General features: G+C 36.7%; 1 protein-coding gene across 18 annotated transcripts in view; it reads right to left on the minus strand.

Annotated features, from left to right (window-relative positions):
- DNM1L (dynamin 1 like) overlaps positions 1-22,185 on the minus strand; it is a 41,628-nt gene extending 19,443 nt beyond the window's left edge. For 4 of the 18 annotated variants that reach the window (XM_014454023.2, XM_014454022.2, XM_014454019.2 and 1 more), the window contains exons 1-6: positions 14,236-14,298; positions 9,976-10,123; positions 6,482-6,520; positions 4,905-4,951; positions 4,209-4,280; positions 1,134-1,220 (exon numbers count right to left, since the gene is read on the minus strand). In XM_014454023.2, coding sequence (XP_014309509.1) covers positions 1,134-1,220; positions 4,209-4,280; positions 4,905-4,951; positions 6,482-6,520; positions 9,976-10,123; positions 14,236-14,283 — 441 coding nt within the window. In that variant the 5' untranslated portion in view covers positions 14,284-14,298. Of the gene's footprint in view, positions 1-1,133; positions 1,221-3,454; positions 3,580-4,208; positions 4,281-4,904; positions 4,952-6,481; positions 6,521-9,975; positions 10,124-11,348; positions 11,391-11,597; positions 11,661-14,235; positions 14,299-22,155 lie in introns of those variants that run through there. The other 14 variants (XM_014454025.2, XM_014454024.2, XM_014454021.2 and 11 more) reach the window with 11 other exon arrangements.
- Positions 22,186-22,995: the final 810 nt, after the last annotated feature.

The following is a 22,995-nucleotide window of genomic DNA, read 5'->3' on the forward strand; positions in this document are numbered from 1 at the left end:
AAATTGGATTGTGTTTTTAAATAGAGTAATCAGGGAAGACCTCACTCAGATAATGACATTTGAGAGAAAGAGCAGAAACTGAAGGAGATAAGAGAGGTCCATACAGGTATCTAGGGAAGAACATTCCAGCCGTGTGAACAATAAAGGGTAGAAGATTGGAGCAGGAGTCAGGAGTAGAGTAACAGGGACAGATCAAACAGATACTTTAGATCTCTAAGAACTTAGGCTTTACTCTGAGTGAAATTGGAAGCCACTGGAGAGATTTTGAGCCAAGGAATGACACAATAGAACTTTCACTTTAGGAGCATCACTCTGGCTGCTTAGTTAAGAATAGATTGAGGAAGACCTACCAGGAGGCTATCTCAGTAATCTAGCTGAGATGATAGTGACTAGATCAGGACGGTAGCTCTGAATGTGTAACACATAGTAACAGAGTTCTGGATATATTTTAAAAGTAAGGAGAGCCAAGATAATTTTCTGACAGGAAGTACAGTGCGGGATGAGTGTTAAGGATTACTACAAACTTTTTGGCTAAGCAACTGTTAAAAAAGAGTTGCCGTTCATTGAAATGAGGAAGATTACAGAGGGATCGAGTCAGACTGAGGAATGGGTCAGGAATTTGGTATTAAACACATCAAAATTAAAAAACCTATTAAACTTTAAAGTGTATATGTCAAGTAGAGAGTTGAATATATAATTCTGGAGGTGGATATACAGGTCTGGATATACTTGACTACTGTCAGCTTACAGGTATTAATGTATTTAAAGCTATAATATTGGATGAAATCATCAAGGGGCTAAGTGTACTCCCTTGACAAGAGGTCCCAAAACTGAGCTCTGGGATACTAACTATTTAGACATTGGGGAGATAAGAAACCAGCAAAAGAGACTTTAAGGAGTGACCAGCGAAGTAAGGCTGTAGACTGTGGTATCCTGGAAGCCAAGTGAAGAGTGTTCTAAGGAGAAGGAAGGGCTCAACTATATCAAAAGCTGCAAATAGATCAAGTTGATTAAAAAAGAAAAAAGAAAAAAAAAAAAGCTTGTTATTCTCATATGGGGTTAAGGAAAAAATCCATTTGTTCAAGTGAAAACAAACATGACCAAGTCCACAATGAGTAACAACTATTCTTTACCTTGGTCATTCCTGGCAAATCCACAAGTGTCAGATTGACAACGTTGGGTGAAAAAATCTTAAGATGAATTGGTTCAGGGCTTACTCCCTAAAAAATAAGTTTTAAAATCTCATATTAAAATCACATCGAAATTTCAATGAAATATAAAATGTTCAAGTAAACTTCATTTCATGCAGATAGACATTAGATGCTTTTAAATATGAATTAAACCATGATCCCTAAAACATTTCAACAATCAAAACCTGATGAAATAAATACATTGGAAAGTAATAAGGGAGCCAGCCAGGCATAAAGTATATTACAATCCTATCTCAAATCCTATGCCAATAATGCCCACAATTTACATCCCTGTATTTACATTCTTTTCTCTTGATTCTAGGCAGATACCATTTCTTAAATATGTTCAATAGACTTGGTGCCGAACAAAAGAATAACATATCACTATCCAAATTTATGAGGTTCTTGAGCTCAGAAAGTGAGTTGTTAGGTAACAAGTTATCCAAATCAATTTGGTTCCTAATCTTTGAGTATCAAGTGACAAGAGTATATATTGGAAGAGAATCCTCAGAAAATTTTTCTGGATCTCCAGATCCCCGAATTCAAATACTAAAAATCTGGATAGTGTGAGACAGCCATATTTTCTCTTCCCTTTAGTATGATTATTACACAGACTCTTCACCACTGGCCCTTTACAAGTTTTAGCGTTGAGTTAGCTATATGTAAAAAGACACTTATAAAATGTTCATAACTTGTCTTTTTACACATCCTTCTTTATCCTTTAAAATGTGCTCTCATCTATTTATCCACCTTATATCTTCCTTCCCACCGAAAATTCCAATTTCCCAGAGAACTTTTTTGGAACATCCTTTACTCTGAATTCTCTGTACAATTACATTTACTATATTAGATTACTCTGAACTACTTTGCTATTTTTAATTTTTAAATGTGTTTTTACTGGTATTTTAGAGGGAAAGGACGGGAGAGGGATATATAGAAATACTGATGAGAAACATCATCAATGGGCTGCCTCCTGCATGCCCCCTACTGGGGATTGAGACCAAAACCTGGGCATGTGCCCTGACCAGGAACTGACTGTGACTTCTTGGTTCATGGGTTGACACTCAACCACTGACCCACACTGGCTGGGCTACTTTTCTGTTTTTAAATACTCCACTGTCCCAAAGTCATTACCTGTTGATATTCGGCATACCTATCTTGTTTGCATACTTCTTTGTGTGGTAGGTATCATGTCCAAAACAAAGCTTTTTCTAAAAGCTTTTGCAACTCCAATCTCACAGATACTTTAAATCCTTCAAGGCATTATGTTGGACATATAAACCATTTAGATATTTTCACATATAAAACTACTTATTTAAATCAAAGTATCATTTACTTTATTATAAGTATGATTTAGGAAAGATTTTCCATAGATTTGAAGGTAGGGGACTTCTCATCTTTTGGACGCTGGATGAGAAAACCTGCTAGGTAAATCTATCATGTCCCCACCATAAATTATACATCTTGTATGTATATGGACTAGATCCCTCAGGGCATACAGTTTAGTACAACTAAAAACTTTCCTTTTTGAATCACCAATCACATCCACTCTAAATTCTAGTACTATGTAAAATTACCACCAATTCCCAAGTTCACTAAATCCATGGGAATCTCAGGAAAGATAATTCAGACTGGTATTATGATCAATATCCCAAAAGTCAAAATTATCCCCGATATAATTAAAGGACTAAGGACAAGCTAATCTAGTTTCCCGCTACGTCTTCTGCCTTCTATACAATTATTAGAAATTCAGGGACATATGGCAGCAGTAGCAGTAACTCAAAGATTACCAGCCTAGAGTTCAATAAGGAACAAAGCTGAGTCAATCACAAAAACACAAATAGCCTGCACAGGCATGAAAAATTAACGTGGCTCCAAAAATGCCTTTCTGTCAGGAAATAACCTCTCCAGCACAGTATCTGGCAAGTAAAAGGGCTCAATAAATATTTGTTGCATATTAGTACTAGGCTTGAGCCCACTTATAGGATTAAATGTGCCTCTGGGTATTTATAAGAATGGAGGTAAAAATAAAAAGGAAGGGAAAAGAGAGAAAGGTAATAGGAAAAAAGGAGAGAGAAACAGAAGCATTTAAAGAGGCAGTTTGTGTCTAGTGTCAAGATTAATGATATCTTAGACACCTTATTTATCTTAAACTCTCACAATCCTAGAAAATCAGAAAATATTCAGTTGCAACATTACAATTGACTCTGGAACAACACGGGTTTGAACTGGTTCCACTTACATGTGGATTTTTTTCAACTGACCTGTACAGTTAAAACCCATGTTTTTCAAGGGTCAACTCCATGGTTGGGAATCCAAATATGCAGAGTGCCGGGACTTTCCACTAATCCCACCATTGTTCAAGGGTCAACTGTACTTTTCATATTCACTGAAATAAAAATATTTAATTTATCTCTCTTTGCATTAAGCAAATCCAACCTTACTCAGGAATAAGAAAAAGAGGTCTTTAAAATATATGTATCTCGCCCAACCAATGTGGCTCAGACATTGAGCATCAACCCAGGCACGAAGAGGTCACTGGTTTGATTCCTGGTCAGGGCACATGCCCAGGATGCAGGCTCAATCCCCAAAAGGGGATGTGTAAGAGGGAGCCAGTAGATGATGTTTCTATCTCTCTCTCTGCCTCCCTAAAAATCAATAAGAGAAAAATTTAAATAAATATATCTCATAAGTTATACAATGCTTCTTGAGTTAGAGTACAATCAAACCATCAGAAAAAGATAACTTATTGTAGCAGTATTAAAATGGAAAATTATACAATAAAGTGTTATGTACATCACAAAGTCAAGAATAAACATCTAAATGAAGTATCTGACTTATATAAAAGCTCTAAGAAACAAAAGGGATTTTAAGTAGTTTTAATATATTTATGAAAATACTCCATTAGTATCAAAGACCAGGATTATGAATTACAATGCTCACCACACATTATATACAAAATATTTTGAATGATAGATTTACTAATGTTAATACTTTCTAGCTCTAAAAGATACCTACCTTATTATTTCCTGAAATTCTCTCTGTTTCATTCTCAATTTCTTGTCGAATTTCATCAAAATCTGTGTAAAGCTAAAAATTATAGAAACAAAAAAGCATGACTTGCAAAATAAGATTAAAAGTTCTTAAGTGGGGGGGTTGATAAATTTCAAGATGTTCATAGATCTGCTTTAGAGAATTAGTAAATAAATTCTAATATATACATATATTTTTCTGAGTCAAGAATCATAGTTTGTATGAGATTTTCAAGGCTGCCTGATTCCACAACAGTTAAGAATCGCCATATAAAAATAGTCGCAGGGATATAAAGTACAGCATAGGGAAGATAGTCAATAATATTGTAATAGCTATGTACGTGCCAGATGGGTACTAGACTGATTGCGGTGATCCCTTCATAAGGTATACTGATGTCTAATCACTATGTTGCATGCCTGAAACTAATAAAATTTTGTACATCAACTATAATTTAAAAAAATTTTTTTAAAGAATCTCTAAATTAGAGAGAATAGGGTTCAACTAGTGTTTTTCAAATAAACTACTGATTAGAAATGTTACTAAAATAAACTTTATTTTACAAGCAACAGCTGCTTCAACGTAACATGCCACAATGCCAATGATAAAAAAATAAATCATCAATTACTTGTACAAAAATTTTTTTCAGTATGTTATTTCTTCATGATATTCTTTTGTCATTACCTTATTTTTGGTGTGAAGAAATTTACCCCACTCCTCTGCTTCAACTCCTGGAAAAAGAAAAGCTCCATTTATTGGAAACTATGGCAATTACTTTTTATCTTTATTTAGGAATCCAAAAACGCAACACAGTATTACTGGTTCCTATTTTGCCACTAACTACAGTTTCATGAGTATTTTAGGATTTGCTAAATTATCCTTTCACATTTTAAAAACGGTATCATGTATTTCAAAAACACGACTAATTTCAGATAGAGTTTCTCACAGGTCATCCCACCATTTGAAATCTATATTTTATGAAAAAAATTGTTCACTTTTCTTCATATTTTATGTTATAGTAAAAAGTACATTCTTTATTTTTAAATATCTTACACATAAAAGTTACCTGATCAAAGTACTCACTTAAGCTAATGCCTTGAAAGAAAAAAAATTAAGAATCTTACTGAGTAATGCAAAAAAGCATATATAATAGATTTACACACATAACTTTCAATATGTGAATGAAACAGCTAACTTTTCAACTCGGTTTTTTGTTGTTTTTTTAACTTGGCTTCCTATTGGTTACCTATAAGGTCACAATTTGTTCTTCCTGTAAAGAACTCTCTCAGGAGTATGAAGCTATTGTGTAATTTATATGCACTTTCAATGTGAATTTTTCCTTTCAGAGCCAAGATTACATTTCGAAGGGGGGGTGGGGGGAAGGAGACATATGTAATACTCTTTGTAATACTTTAAGCAATAAAACAAAACTAAAAAAAAAAAGATTACATTTCGAGGCTTGAAAGTAGGAAAGAAATGAAATAGAGGGGAAAGGGGGCACCCCAGCATATGCATTGTCTGGAGTTGCTCCACTCCATTAGTTTCCAATAAGTCTGTTTCTCCTATACTTGCTTAAAAAAAAAAAAAAAAAAAAAAAAAAAAAAGGAAAATATATTCACTGTAGGTACTGTTTGAGTGGTCTAAAACTTAGAATCTCAGAGAAGCTAGAAATGTTTAATTGTAAAAAGGTAAACTATTCTGCTTTGCCAAATTCAGAGTTTTAAATGTTAATGACTGAGTTTATGAATAATGCATATCAGCCATCTGAAATCAAAATAAAAATTACTGTAAGATCTTTAAATAAATATTTATTGAGGGAAAAGTGGATCAATTCTTTGGTGAAATAAAGGTAAATAAAACTGGATCCTTTTTACAAGTAAAATGCTCACCTACTTGAAGCTTAGTACCTTCTTCCAAGAAGTCTCATTGGAGGACTGGAGTAATCTAGGTGAACAGAACTCACAGAGGCAGGTACTACATACCAAATGGGTGTTTTGGATTTACCTTATATTATAAAGGCCTGGCTTCACAAGCATGTTTTTTAAATTAAAAATGCAGTGCATTCACCATAAAAAAAAAAAAAAGCCTTCATTCTGATGAAATGCCAAAAGGTAACAAGAACCATTAAAACCTGCAACAATCAATGTGGATAAGCAAATAAAAACAGAAGAAAAAAAATGCACACAGCCTGTAAGAGTACAGAAGCACACATGCAGGCATAATAGAAAAAGAAGGGCCAAGAACAAATGGATAAAGGAAACCTTTAGAAAGGTGTCTTGAGTTTTTCCATGTAGCAGGGTCTGTAGTTAAAGAGAAACAGCACAGAATGGTAAGTTTAGTGCTTATCCCTAATATTTTAAACCTTTTTAAAAAATGTGCAGAAACCTGAATATATTTCAAATTCTCGTAGCATTCAGTTATTCAAAATTTACAACTATATAATTTTCAGTATAATTAATTATAGTTAGAGGGATGTATATAATATTTTAAGTGATATAAATGAACATGTTGTGTGCCATAATTTATTTTTATTTTCCATTACAACTAATTATGTCACTTCTGGTTTCTAATTCTAACACAAACAGATTAAAATTAACTTACTGTTCAAGCCATAACCGGTTTGGCTCAGTGGATAGAGCGTCGGCCTGCGGACTGAAAGGTCCCAGGTTCGATTCCGGTCAAGGGCATGTACCTTGGTTGCGGGCACATCTCCAGTAGGAGGTGTGCAGGAGGCAGCTGATCAATGTTTCTCTCTCATTGATGTTTCTAACTCTCTATCTCTCTCCCTTCCTCTCTGTGAAAAATCAATAAAATATTTAAAAAAAAAAAAAACTTACTGTTCAAAAATTTGCCTTAAATATTTGATAACTGACTATAGAAAAAAATAAACTGCCTGGCCAAAAAGAATCTTTAAAACATATCAAACACATCTTTCAAAACCTTAAGAGCAAGTAAATATGTACAAGTATATATTCATTAAGATTGAGCTTTATAAGGGATTGTTCTTTGAAATGTATATTGAATTTAACAGAATATCACAAAAACAATTTTGGTCTTCAATTAGCATGTTACTTTTGGACTTTGTCTAAAAGGAAATCTCTGGAAAGCATGATTTTTTTCTTACAGTTTAATTTTACTTTTATTAAGATTTTATCAGAAAATTCTTTTACACTGGCAGAAGTGGAGGACAAGCTGAAAAATACTATAAATCTATATACTGACACCTCAGTTATCTTTTGTAATTGTCAGAATGAAGGATTTCATGTTAAGTAAATTTTCCTGATAATTATACATATCAAACATTAACATTTTATTTAAGCCAGCTTTGCTGACCTCTATCTAAAATGGATTATATTGCTCCTCTTAAATTTAACTGATTGATAACTTCAGCCTTTGTTACATAACAAAGCCCTCTGAGGCTATAAATCCCTGTACAAAATGGTAAGATACTTTTTTCCTCTTTTGAAGCTCGGATTATGTTTTCCTCCCTTTCTCCTCTCTGTCAGGCTGTCAGTGGTTCATAGTCCTCTGGCTAACTAAATGTTTTTCTTTGTCATTCTTTCTAATATCCTCTGGGTTAGTTAGAATGGTTTATGACTAGATAAAATTGTTTATCCCAAAGATAAAGAGGCTCTGAAGAGAAACTAAAGAACTATCCTAATATTAATAAGACACATGAAATTTAATACTCAAAATTTATGAAATCTATTTTGTGTTCTGGGTAGCTGAGTTGTCATTTTAAGTGAGGTTTTATCTTCTTATATAAAAAAATAAGCACTAAGCTTGGAAAATATATGTATATACAGGTAAAGATATGCAGATTTACTGGCCAACCACCAAGAAAAGACATCAATAACACAGTGGACATACAAGCAAAGAGTGAGAAACTAACACTTCTATAGCTGAAATGTACACCCTTTTCTAGAAACACTGCCACATCAGCTAATGGTTTCTGAGAGACAGGTTTATCCCCTGCCTTTTTCTAGGTAACTGAAGAAAATTAAAAGAAAGACATCTAATGAATGCCATACAGTACATTAAAGTTTTAGTTTAAGGTATTTGGCAAATTTTATTTAACAAGTTAGTGAAAATAAAATTTTAAAGTGTTATTCTATAGGCAGTCCTCAGGTTACGTCAGACTCGACGTACCTCGTTTCGTGGTTACGTTGCCATCTCCCATTTATTTATTAAAAAAAAAGTTCCGTCATTTCGACGTATGTACATATGCGCTTTATGTTTTTTATTTACCACAAGTAAAGGTCAGGAATTGTTATCTTTCTTTTAAATTTTTTTTACTGTTTCATTTCATTACTGCTGTGTATGTGCCTCATGTGAGTGACGTAGGTGGGTTCCGACTTACGGCAAAAATCGACATCGCGCCATAGGAACAGATCTCTGACGTAACCCGAGAACCTACTGTATTTAAATCTAGACCATAAATTAGTGCAAAATGATTAAATTCAGGTCCAGAATTTCAATAAAAATATATAGAAATGCAAAGTAATGAATAATATACCAAGAAGCTACATAATATAATTAACAGGCTCCTACATATCCTTGGGCAGTCTATCCCAAAAAAATTACTGTTAACATCTACAACTTCATTAACTTGCTTCAGTGATTAACTTCCTACAGTCATTGTAAATGTTCATGACAGGACTCTTTTCCCTGGGGAGTGAGGGCCAAGCTACCACCACCAATGCTCCTATAATAAATAAGTAAAGAAAAAAAACCTCAAATACAGAAATTAAAGTAACTTCAATTTCACCAATACTAGCATCTTAGATCAGATACAGAAAGTAGAATGAAACTGCCCTGAAAACAGATGTCTGCAGATGAACAACAAACATGGTGTTCTGCTGCAATTGTCATTTAATAATTAGAGCTACTTACAGACTTTCAAAATTTAACAATCTGAACCAAACAATGAACTAAAAAAGGAAGGTTAAATATATTATTCTCATCAAACATTCCAAAGTTCACTAATATAAATGATTAATAAGGATACATATTTAATAAGTAATTTAAAATCTGCTGATGGACACAGCATTTCTTAAATATTCAGTTTAATCAAAGAATTGTGATAAAGGATAGTGCATATTTTCTTGTCTTAGTAATCCAAATGTACTATTTGGGGGAGGGTGATCTAAAAATCAAAACAGTATGTGCTATATAGGTAAACCTTAGCAAGAGAAGGATAGTAAAAATAATTTAAAAAATTAAAACTTTCTAAAAATAATCATCTTATTGAAGGGCAAAAGATTCAAACATAGCAGGCACATTGGTAAGATCAGAAAATGGAAGGTGAGATAACACTGCTATGCTGAAAAACAAAGTCATTTAAAATAAAAATCTTTAAACTAGAATCTAAATTATTTAAATTCTAAATCAAAGTATAAAAGCAAAAACATTGTTTTAAATACTAGGAAAAAAGTTTAAAACACTCAAGACAAAAACTTTTTCTTTAAAAGAACTGATTCCTGTTTGCTGAGTTTCTCACTAAATCCTCCATTAAGCAGCATTAACAACAGTTTACTAAGCTGAATAACAAAAAGGTACCATTCCAAACAAGTTTACTAGCCTTCTCAAAACAACACAAATTACTCTTCTTTTTCATGAGAAAAGATGCATACCACTTCTCTTCACAGGACTTCTGATTCTGCTACAGCCACTAATTTCTACCTGTCTAATCAATTCATGGCTTTAAGATTTGACCAAAAATAATTCTTCTTCTTATTTCAATTCTAAAATTTACCATTTTCTTCTCCTGATGTTTTTCTTTGATCTTCAGGTGAAACATGGACTAGCTGCAGAATGAGAGGTCTCCGGGTGACAATACCAGTGCCTCTGGGAAGCAGGTCCCTCCCCACTAGGCTCTCTAGCACTGAGCTCTTTCCACTGCTCTGAAAACAGAATACACAAGAGCAAAATGAGTTCCTTAACAGATTTTTTTATAACTCAATAAAACTATATAAACACAGCAGCATACACAAAATTATTTTAAAGAAAAAATGATTGCAAAGACTTTTAAATGAAAATTGTTACATTTTCTATTATATGATGTTTATTTCTTTAAAATAAAAAATACAAAAAGAATAAAGTCTCGCCGTAACCGGTTTGGCTCAGTGGATAGAGCGTCGGCCTTCGGACTGAGAGGTCCCGGGTTCGATTCCGGTCAAGGGCATGTACCTTGGTTGCGGGCACATCTCCAGTGGGAAGTGTGCAGGAGGCAGCTGATCGATGTTTCTCTCTCATCGATGTTTCTAACTCTCTATCTCTCTCCCTTCCTCTCTGTAAAAAATCAATAAAATATATTAAAAAAAAAAAAGAATAAAGTCTCACTCTCCCATAATTTTCCTACCTTTCTGACAGTCTCCCAAATATTGGTATAAATAAAATTATGTCCATAATATGTAGATATTTTACTTTAAATGGGGTAGTACTATATGTATTTTTATCTAACCTACTTATATTTTAATATAATAATCAGGGATATCATTTTGTATCAATATATTAACTACTGTGTTTAACAGTTAAATATATTCTACTTATATAAAACCAAACCCCAACTGATGGACATTTAAATGGTTTTTGCTACTACTAATCATGCTGCAAAGTATATGCTTTGTACATAAAACCTTACTCACTTCTCCTATTACCTCATTAAATTTACTTCATTTAATGAAATTGCTGTGATTAAATATCATTTTGAGCAATCACAGATATTGCCAGGCTGCACACACGATGGCAGGCACCAAGCTATATTTTCCATTAAATTTGTTACATCCCCATCAGCACTGAGCATTATCTTTGCTACTTTGATAGATGAACACTGACAGCTTATTTAAATTTGCGTTACTTCATTATTCAAGTCAAGCATCATTTTGTGAAGGGCTTTCTGTATTTCTCCTTCAGTGATTTGCTTGTTCAAATGCTGGCATTTTATCTGTTTTTTATTAGTTTTACAAAGCTCTTTAGCCATATAAGCATTTCATTTTTTATTGTTTTTAATATTCCCCTAACTTATTTGAAAATTTCAAAGCCACAAAGAAGTTACAAGATAAAAAGCAGTGAATACCATATACCTGAACAAAGATGCACTAATTATGAACATTTTGACACACTTACTTTGTCTCTTCTTATTTGCAAACACATACATTTTTCTTTTGCTGTCCCCTTTGACAGTTACATATATCATGACACTTCATCCCTAAATATTGAAGCATATCTCTTAAGAACAAGGGCATTCTTCTATATAACCACAATTTAATGATTACACTCAGAAAACAACAGATGCAACACATCAGGTCCTTGAATAATGTAATTTCGTTAAACAGCATTTCATTATAACATTGATGAGATAACACAGGAACTTACTCTTGTTTATATCAATTAGCCTATGGTAAAGTTGGTTTCATTATGTCATTTTCTTAACATCGAAGAACCTATAAAGGACATTGAGAACTTACTGTTCTAATAAACCAGTGGTTCTCAACCTTCCTAATGCCGTGACCCTTTAATACAGTTCCTCATGTTGTGGTGACCCCTAATTTCATTGTTACAAATTGAACATAATTAAAGCATAGTGATTAATCACAAAAACAATATGTAATTATATATGTGTTTTCCGATGGTCTTAGGCAACCCCTGTGAAAGGGTTGTTTGACCCCCAGAGGGGTCGCGACCCACAGGTTGAGAACCGCTGTAAACGGCAGAAAATCAAACACTACATAAACCCTATGTATTATACATTTAAATGTTAATGTTTTCTGTTTTTCTTAACTTTGCAATTAATGTTTTTCTGTACTGTATATTTTCTTAGTAGCCAAAAGTAGTACATCTTTTAATTTCGTACGTTCTACAAACGCAAGATCCTAAACTTATCTATTGTATCAGAAAGGGTCTACAGAAAGCAGATGGCCCACTTAGGTTAACTTAAGGAGGGATATTTACAAGTGGACTATTTACAAAGCTGTCAATAAGGCTTAGGAGAATCACAAAGTACAATAACCCAGGCTGGTAACAAAGGCAGCCCCTTGGACGGAATAGGACTTTCTGAAGAGGGAGAGCCAGACTACAATTCTTGCCAGGGCTCTCCATTTCCAAATCCAAGCAGAAGCCAGAGGACATAGGGGCCCGTTCATGTTGTCCAGAAAAGTCTCACATGAGAGAAAACAGGATATAGAGGTCCATATTGAAGATTATGCAGCATAACTAATATTGCTACGTTTTGGTACCCAGGTTTATCCCTCTCATTAAGTAAAATGGTGCTTTCCATCACTTTTTTTCTGTACTCTGAAATAACTTAAACAACATGGAAATGTCCTGTTCTTTATGTTTGATAAACCTGTACATAAAAATCATCTAATTTTCCTGGACTTTTAAAGTTATGGACTTAACTGCTTAGAAATTGTTGTTAGAAATTATTCATTTTTCTTATTTCTAATATTTTGTCTTTATGTTTGTTTTTTCTCCAACCAAATTTTTCAAATGACCATTAAACTGATTTAGTCAAATCTGTATTTTATTGATTTCACTTTGTAATTTTTTTATGGCTTAGATGCATTTTATTGGGTTTTTTTATTTTGTAAATTTTTAATACTGTTAATTTCCTCCTCCCCCTCCCCTCTCCTCCCCTCCTCCCCCCTTTACCTCCTCCTCCTCCTTCTTCTGGGGTAGATATATTATTTATCTATTCTCCTTTTTTAAAATTGCAGGAGTTAAATGTTTAGCTTATTTCTCTATCTGAGCTACCAACACTTGCCCCACCCACCCTATATACACACATCCCCCAATCTGAGTCGTCTCTATCCTCTGTCTTCCATTCTGATATGGTGATTCTCAAGGACACGGTTTATGACAGAATTAGAATAACACAATTACTCATTTGCTTTTTATTTCACATTACACAGTCTCCAAATAATACCAATACTACCACTGCCAATATGATTACTGAAAATAGTTTTTTAAATGTTTTGAATATGATCTCTCCATTTTCCTTCCCACCTCTTTACAAACCATACTTTTTTTTTAACCCTCATTTCATCTTGGTTGTCTAACTATATGTGCAATTCTAGCAATCAGTTATGTTAATGTCTCTCTAGTTATTTTGATTCCCTGAACCTTGTTCTCTAGTAGGTTCCTCAGGAAAGGATGATGGGAACAAAAGTTTTACCATACTAATAACAGTTTGTGACCTTTACACTTAAAATTCAGTTTGGAGCCCTAACCAGTTTGGCTCAGTGGATAGAGGGTCGACCTGCAGACTGAAGGGTCTCAGGTTCGATTCCGGTCAAGGGCATGTACCTTGGTTGCGGGCACATCCCCAGTAGGGGGTGTGCAGTAATCCATGTTTCTCTCTCATCGATGTTTCTAACTCTCTATCCCTCTCCCTTCCTCTCTGTAAAAAATCAATAAAATATATTTAAAAAACAAAATTCAGTTTGGATATATGTAAAATCTTGGGTTCATGTTTCTTGAGTATCTTAAATATGGAATTCCATATTAAATTATGTCCTCTCATAAATTCTCTAATAATATATTTTCTCTCATAAACTGTTACTGTATAAAGGTATAATAATCTGATTTTCCTTCCCTAATGCCTAAATGTGTGTGACTTATGCCTCAATGTCTGAAAGATTTTTATTTTTCCTTTAATGTCTAATAATTTTACTAGATGTGTCTGTGCTGGTCTTTCTCTCACAAAGAATACTTATTAAAGTTCTCTCCTGAATTCTGCATTGACTGCATTTTGTTATTCTGATTATCTCCTCCTTTATGGCTACTGATTTTCAGTCGTACATTTTTCTGTATCTACATACTAGATTTTTTTAATGATGGGTTGTTATGGACTGAATTATATTACTCCAGAATTCATATATTAAAGCCCTGTCAACCCTCTCCCCTCAGAATGTGTACCTCAAAATGTTTTTTAAGACAGGGCCTCTAAAGAGGTGATTAGGTTAAAACAAGGCCATTATGATAGGTCCTAATCCAATCTGACAGGTGTCCTTACCAAAGAGGAAATTTGGACACACACAGGACACAGCAAAAAGGCAGCCATTTGCAAGCAAAAGAGAGAGGCCTCAGAAGAAACTGGACCTGCCAACACCTTGATGTTGAACTTCTAGCCTTCAAAACGGTAAGAAAATAAATTTCTGTTATTTAGGCTACCCAGTCTGTGTGGTATTTTTTTATGGCAGCCCTGACAAATGAACACAGGGTTTACAAACTCAATTACCCACACAAGCAATTTTTAAACATTGGCAAGTAATACATTTTTTTAAATATCTATATATATAAAAGGCTAATATGCTAAGTGTCCTTCCTACCATCCAACTGGTCGCTATGGCGCACACTGACCACCAGGGGGCAGACGCTCAATGCAGGAGCTGCCAAGCTGCAGTGACCTGGCAGTGGCAGTTCTCAGGTGACGCACCCCAAAACCAGAGAGCGGGGAGCCCGATTCCTCACGGGACTGCACAATTCCACCTTCAGCCATGGGTTATGTTGTTGCTCGGGCACTCAGTCCCGAATCTGGTTTACTGCACACTTGTGTTTGCATTCCACACCCTGTACAACAACAACTTTGCAGACTGCTCTCTCACACCCCGGGACCCCTGGGGGGGATGTCGGAAAGCTGGTTTTTGCAGAGGGACCCCACCTGCCAGAGGGACCCTGCTCACTCCACAGATGCCGGGGAGAGACCACGGAAGGTTGGAAGGTTGGCTCCAGGGCGTGTCCAGCCCATCTCGCCCAGTCCCACCCCGCCAGCCACCTTCTAATTAATTTTCTTTCAATGTGCATGAATCTGTACACCGGGTCACTAGTATATTATATGTGTCAGTTCCTGTTCAAAATTGTGAGTAAGAGGATCCTGAAATCACATCCTATCACAGACACACCAAATCTACAGCTACAACCAAACCACTCCCTCTGAAAGAAACTCAAAAACTAACTGAGTGATACATATCGGGCAAAGGGCAAAAGCCTACACTGAAATAGGTAGAAGAGGCTGACATGATTTTGCCATAAACCCCACCCCAGGTGCAGTGACCCACAATATGGAGGAAACTAAGAATACCCACATTCTTCCTGAGAAACAAAGGGTATGAGCTTCACATCTGGTACCCCAACTTCTAAGATCTACACCTTTGAAAGCCAATAGCGATTATGTCCATAAGACCCACAAGGCTGTAGTGAACGAATAAACAGTTCTTCAAGGGCTCATGCACGCTCACCATACCCCATACCCCCCAGTCCCTTCCCTGGCACAGCACAGAGTGAACAGAAATGCCCATCTCCTGGTCTTCCCCAGAAAAAGCTGTGTTTATATATACTTTAAAAGCTGCTGCCTGAGGGTTCAGCTTCCAATGAGCTTGAATTGAGATGCTAACTAAGATCCTCCTCTTTGATGCTGACAGATCTTGGCATACGCTCAACTCCTGGAAGCCACTAAGAAAAAAATAGGCCACCATATATGACAAATCCACAGACAACATCATACTCAATGAGCAAAAACTAAAAGCATTTTCCTTAAGATCAGGAACAAGACAGGGATGTCTGCTTTCAACACTCTCATTGAACATAATACTGGAATTCCTAGCCCAATAATCAAACAAGAAGAAGAAATAAAAGGCATCCAAATTGGGAAGGGAGAAGCAAAACTCATTATTTTAAGATGACATGATACTGTATACAGAGAACCCTAAAGACTCCACCAAAAAACTACCAGAACTATATAAATTCAGCAAAGTAGCAGGATACAAAATACATATCCAGAAATCAGTTGCATTTGTATATGCCAATTATGAACTACCAGAGAAAATTCAAAGAACAATCACATTTACAATTGCATTTAAAAAATACCTAGGAATAAATTTAACAAAGGATATAAAAAACCTATACTCAGAAAATTATAAGACACTGAAGAAAGAAATTAAAGAAGATACAAATAAGTGGAAGCATAAACTGTGTTCATGGATAAGAATTAACATCATTAAAATGTCCATACTATCCAAAGCAATCTATAGAATCAACTCAATTCTATCAAGATATCAACAGCATATTTCACAGAACTAGAACAAATACTGCAAAAATTTATATGAAACTAAAAAAGATCCCAAATAGCCACAGCAATCTTGAGAAAGAAGAATAAAGTTGGAGGAATCACACCACTTGATATCAAACTACACTAAAGGCCATAGTAATCAAAACGGCATGGTACTGGCATAAAAAGATATACAGTAGATCAATGGAACAGAATACAGAGCCCAGAAATAAACCCATGCCTTTATAGTCAATATTTTACAAAGGAGGCAAGAACATAAAATGGGGTAAAGTGAGTATATTCAATAAATGGTGATGGGAAAATTGGACGGATATGTACAAAATAATGAAACTAGACCACCTTCTTGCAGCATACAAAGAATAAACTCAAAATGGATTAAAGACTTAAATGTTAGATTCAAAACCATAAAAATCTTACAAGAAAAAATAGGCAGTGAAATCTCAGACATTTCTCGTAGCAATATTTTTTCTATCTCCTCATGCAAGAAAGTCAAAAGAAAAAATAAACAAATGGGACTACATCAAGCTAAAAAGTTTTTGAACAGCAAAGGAAACAATCAACAAATGAAGACGACCCACTGAATGGGAGAACAGATTTGTCAATGACACATCTGATTAAGGGATTAATATGAAAATTTATAAGGAACTTATAAAACTCAACACAAAAAACAATCCAATTAAGAAATGGGTAAAGGACCTGAATAGACACTTCTCCAAAGAGGACATACAAATGGCCAAAAGACATATGAAAGGATGCTCCTCTTCACTAATCATCAGAGAAATGCACATTAAAACAACCTCACACCTGTCAGAATGGCTATCATCAAGAAATCAACAAACATGAGTTGGCAAGGAAGTGAAGAATAGGGAACCCTTGTGCACTCTTGGTGGGAATGCAGACTGGTGCAGCCATTGTGGAAAGCAGTATGGAGTTACCTCAAAAACTTAAAAGCGGAATTGCTTTATGACCCAGCAATTCCACTTCTGGGAAGATATCCAAAGAAACCTGACACACTAATTTAAAAGAATAGTATATAAGAGAACATTATTCAGCCATAAAAAGGAAAAAAAATTGGGACAATGGGGATGAACCTTGAGGGCATTATGCTAAGTGAAATGTCAGACAGAAAAAGACAAATAACATATGATCTTACTTATATGTAGAATCTTATTTGAAAATTAGAGGCCTGATGCACAAAATTTGTGCAGGGGGTGGGTGGGTGGGGGAGATCCCCTCAGCCCAGCCTGCACCCTCTCCAATCCAGGATCCCTCTCACAATCCTGGACCACTGGCTCCTAATTGCTCACCTGCCTGCCTGCCCGGTTGCCCCTAACTGGCCCCCTTTCCCCCACCGGCCTGATCACCCCTAACTGCCCTCCCTGCCGGCCTGGTCGTCCCTAACTGCCCCACCCTGCTGGCCAGGTCACTCCTAATTGCTCCCCCCCACTGGCCTGGTCACCCCTTAATGCCCCCCCTGCTGGCCTGGTCACCCCTTACTGACAAAAAAATTAAAAAATGTATAACTTTACTCATGAACACCGGACAGCTAGTGTTGTGTTGGCTGTTGTCATTTTCTTATTTCACAATCTAAGGTCAGTGCCCATGACAAAATAGTCAGGCATTGCATGTTTTAAAAATTCTTACAGCACACCAGTTGAAAATTGCTGCAATGGAATATTATTCAGCCATAAAAGATAATGAAGTACAAATATATGCAACAACATGGAAGCATCTCTAAGGCATCGTGCTGAGCAAAAGAAGCCAGACATGTATGCTATACACCTAAAACTATTAAAAAATAATATTGAATGTAAACTAATTAAAAAATAAAATTTTAATTTAAAAAAAAGTGCAGGAGGAACCAAGATGGTGGTATAAGTAAACACAGGTACTCACATCCTCCCACAACCACATCAAGATTACAACTAAAATACAGAACAATCATTCAGAATCACCTGAAATCTGGCTGAATGGAAATCCTACAAATATAGAGAATTAAAGAACAAAGCACATTGAGACTGGTAGGAGAGGCACGGAACAGGCTGGTCTGACACCATAGTGTGGCGTACTTTTAATTGGGAGAAATATCTCGGCTGTGGAGGCCTCCCATTAGGACTAAGGGGTCACAGCTGCACACCAGGACCCCAGTCCAGGGTTCCAGAGCCAGGAAGAGAATTCCCCGTAACTTTGAGCTGTAAAACTCAGTGGGAATTTGGCTGAGCCACATGGAGGCTGCTGGAACCCCAGGCAGTTCCTCTTAAAGGGCCCACGCACAGACTTACTCGGACTCACTCCCTCTGAGCTCCAGCACTGGGGCAATAGCTTGAAAGGATCCAGGGACATAGCATCAGGGCAAGAACTCAGGGGCAGCTTTCTCCCAGACAAAAGTGCTAGGACAAACCCCTCTATTTCCCCCCCCCTCACAATGCCCCAGAGCTGACTGACAGGCACGATATCTGTCTCCATCAACCTGGCCCACACTATTCACACTGCCCTGGTGATTCCATGAGATCCCGTGCCACCCAATTTGCAGCCCCACCCAAGCTGTTTGTAATGTCTTTCCCATATGAATGGCCTTTTCTGACTCAGGCTTCAGACTTCCCTAAAATCTGTCAAACAAGCAGCAGCTGGCTGCAGCAAGCTCAGACCTCGATAAGTGGCACAGACCCAGCACTAGCCTCAGCTTGCCAGGGTTCACAGCTTGGCCTATCCTGGGCACCTCCTAGCCCAACGCAAGTTGCAGCCATCTTCAAATCGCTCTGTAGCTCCTGCCAGGTGGCCCCAGGCAGGTCACAGGCAGTGGCTGACTTTGCATCTCCCGGAAGGCCCCAGAGCCAGTGCACCCAGCAGTCAGCTTCAGAACATACCAGATTACAGCTCTACACATCCACAAGTGACACACTCAAGGGGCAGACTCAGTGAGCACCACAGCCCCAACGAAGCAAGTTCTGCTCCATAGGGGTATCTCCTGCACAGCAGCTCTTTTGCTGCAGTCACAGCTGAGCTCACAGCCAATTGACCTGGGGGTCAATTCTTCCCAGTGATACTAACAGCAATCACAGCTCAACTACAACAAGACAGTGCACACAACCCACACAGGGTCACACCCAGAGTGCCCAGCTCAGGTGACTGGGGAGGCTAAGCCACTGGATCCTACAGGACACTACACAAAGCCATTCTACCAATTCCAGGAGAAATAGCAGCTCTACCTAAAACATAGGAACAAACACAGGAAAGCAGCCAAAATGCAGAGACAAAGAAACATGTCACAAATGAAAGAACAAAAGAAATCTCCAGAAAAAGAACTAAATGAAATGGAAGCAAGCAAACTATTAGATATAGAGTTCAAAACAATGGTTATAAGGATGCTGAAGGGATTCAATGAGAGCTTCAAGGAATTTAGTGAGAATGTCAAGGAACTTAGTGAGAATTTCAAGGAAATTAGTGAGAATATCAAAGACATGAAAAAGGACCAGTCAGAAATGAAGGACATACTCACTGAAATGAAGAATAATTTACAAGGAATCAACAGTAAATTGATTCCTTGTAAATTAACAGTAAATGGATTCAGATGAGTCCAAGAATCAAATCAGCGATTTGGAATATGAGAAAACAAAAAAACACCCAATCAGAAGAGCAAAAAGAAAAAAGAATCCAAAAAAACATGAAGAGAGCCTCTGGACAATTTCAAGGGTACCAACATTCGCATCATGGGAGTGCCAGAAAGAGAAGAGCGGGAGCAAGAAATTGAAAACCTATTTGAAAAAATAATGACAGAAAACTTCCCCTTTCTGATGAAAGAAATAGACTTACAAGTCCAGGAAGTGCAGAGTCCCAAACAAGAGGAACTCAAAGAGGCCCACACCAAGACACATCATAATTAAAATGCCAAAGGTTAAAGACAAAGAAAGAGCCCTGGCTGGTTTGGCTCAGTGGATAGAGCATCAGCCTGCGGACTGAAGGGTCCCGGGTTCTATTCCAGCCAAGGGCACATGCCTGGGTTGTGGGCTCGATCCCCAGTAGGAGGCAGCCAATCAATGATTCTCTCTCATCATTGATGTTTCTCTCTCTCCCTCTTCCTTCCTCCCTAAAATCAATAAACCATATTTTAAAAAAAAAGACAAAGAAAGAATCTTAAAAGCAGTAAGAGAAAAGCAATTAGTTACCTACAAATGAGCACCCATATGACTGTCAGCTGATTTCTCAACAGAAACTTTGCAGGCCAGAGGGGAGTGGAGTTCATCAGCACCAAACCAGTATTACAAGAAATGTTAAAGGGTCTTATTTAAGAAGAAGAGGAAGAAGAAAAAGAAGAAGAGAGATTAAAAATATGAACAATAAAATGGCAATAAATACATATCTATCAACAATTAAATATAAAAATCAAAATAAACGAATAAGAAATCTAATGAAAATAACTGATTAATAAAATAGAACTAGAGGCATGGCAACATGGAACAGACTGATGAATCTTAGAGGGAAGGGGGGAGAGGGAGAAGGAAGAGATCAACCAAAGAACTTATATACATAATCCATGGACACAGACAATAGGGTGGTGAAGGCCTGGGGCAGGACGGGATTCGAGTGATGGAGGGCAATTGGGGGGGAGGGCAGGGGAAGACATCTGTAATACTCTCAACAATAAAGATATAAAAATAAATAAATAAATAACTTTGTAATTCCCATTCAATTTAAATAGTGTTGAAAGTATCTATTTTTCATGGAAATAAGTAATAAAGTCCAGAGAGATAATTTTAAAAATAAAGTTGGTTATGAGTATTAAATATGAAATAAATTAAATGTTTACATATGCATTTAAATAGAGATAATCAAAACTAAATGTAAATTATGTAAAATATGGTTCCATATTTGCAAACATACCTGTATACTTATCTATCTTTATATATTTACAGAGAAAATTTTGGAATGACATTGACAGACTATTAGAAATGCTTAATTTTCCAAGTTTACATGTTTAGTGAATCATTAATTTTAAATTAAAATTTTAATGTTAAAAAAAAAGCCATTTATATGAAATGTCCAGAATAGGCAAATCCACAGAAACAGAAAGTAGATTAGTGGTCACCAGGGGCTGGGTGTAGGGCAATGGGGAGTGACTGACTGCTAATGGATAGAGTTTCTGGGGTAATGAAAATGTTCTGGAATTGGTGGGGGTAGTTGCACAATCTTGTGTATATACTAAAACCACTGAATTGTAAACTTTATAATGGTGAATTTTATAGGAATTATATTTCAATTTTTAAAATGCTAAATAAAATAACATTGATTTGCAAATTGGTATTTAAAACCCAAGTTTTCAGACCTAGCTGGTTTGGCTCAGTGGATAGAGCATTAGCCTGAGGACTGAAGGGTCCCAGGTTCCATTCCAGTCAAGGGCACACGCCTGAGTTGCAGGCTCGATCCCCAGTAGGGGGAGTGCAGGAGGCAGTCGATCAATGATTCTCATCATTGATGTTTCTCTCTCTCTCTCTCTCTCTCTCTCTCTCTCCCTTCTCTCTGAAATCCATAAAAAAATATTTTAAAATATAATTTAAAAAAAACCCCCAAGATTACTTTTTCTTTTTGCATTTGTTTGAATTACTGAAGATAGACTGCTGAAATCACTGAAATAAAAGGCAAAGTAAAAAGTATTTTTCTAGCAACACTGAGCCAGGGTCTCAGGTTCATGTTATCTGCACTTTGATTCCTATTCTGGCTGGTGCTTGGATTACATGCTAGAGGGCTCCCCCTTCCAATTCTTAATTGAAGAAATAGTGATTAAATTTCTCAAGTTGACTCACAAAAGTTATTTAAGTCTTATCTCCTCCTCTATTTGCAAAGTACACCCTGGTTAAAAGCACATACCTTTTCTCTCCCCATTTCTGTTCTTTCCACACAAAAAGATCTCAGCTAGAGAAAGAGGAAAGGCCGAAGCCGGTTTGGCTCGGTGGATAGAGCGTCGGCCTGCGGACTGGGGGGTCCCGGGTTCGATTCCGGTCAAGGGCATGTACCTGGGTTGCGGGCACATCCCCCGTGGGAGATGTGCAGGAGGCAGCTGATCGATGGTTCTCTCCCATCGATGTTTCTAGCTCTCTGTCTCTCTCCCTTCCTCTCTGTAAAGAATCAATAAAATATATTAAAAAAAAGAAAAAAAGAAAAAAGAAAGAGGAAAGCTGTGGGGAGCGGTTACGGTGTTTTGGCCAGGACCAAGCTCCAGACTAATGAAAGGACAGGGTCCTCTCATTGCCACGTGCAAGTCCCAGCTGGAGGGCAGGGCCCTCCCAGCACAATTATAGCCAACGGCTGTGGTTGTAAGCTTGAACCTATGGTCCAAACACGTAACCCCACCTGCCTTGTGATAGAGTTCGGGTGCATGTAGTTGAGTGAGGTTGAAACTCACGAGAATGCTGTAAACAACTTGATCACGCCCCTACTTTGCCTCGTGGCATCTGCTATAAAATAAAGACACGGCTTGTGGGCGCTGTCATTGTCTCCTCATCAGGGAGACAGCGACGAGACCCAGCTATTATTCTCTTGTCTGTCTTTCCTTAATCCTTTCACCCCCCCAACTCGGGATTACCCTTGGTCGTGCTGGCGTGGCACAGAAAGCAATTTATTTAGCTAAATCATAAAATCTCTTAAGCATGATTCCCTCTTCTCAATTCCTCCAAATCTCTAGGCCCCAAATAAGTATTGGGCAAATTA

The sequence above is a fragment of the Myotis lucifugus genome, unplaced genomic scaffold (assembly GCF_000147115.1).
Source record: "Myotis lucifugus unplaced genomic scaffold, Myoluc2.0 scaffold_30, whole genome shotgun sequence".
NCBI classification, from domain to species: domain Eukaryota; kingdom Metazoa; phylum Chordata; class Mammalia; order Chiroptera; family Vespertilionidae; genus Myotis; species Myotis lucifugus.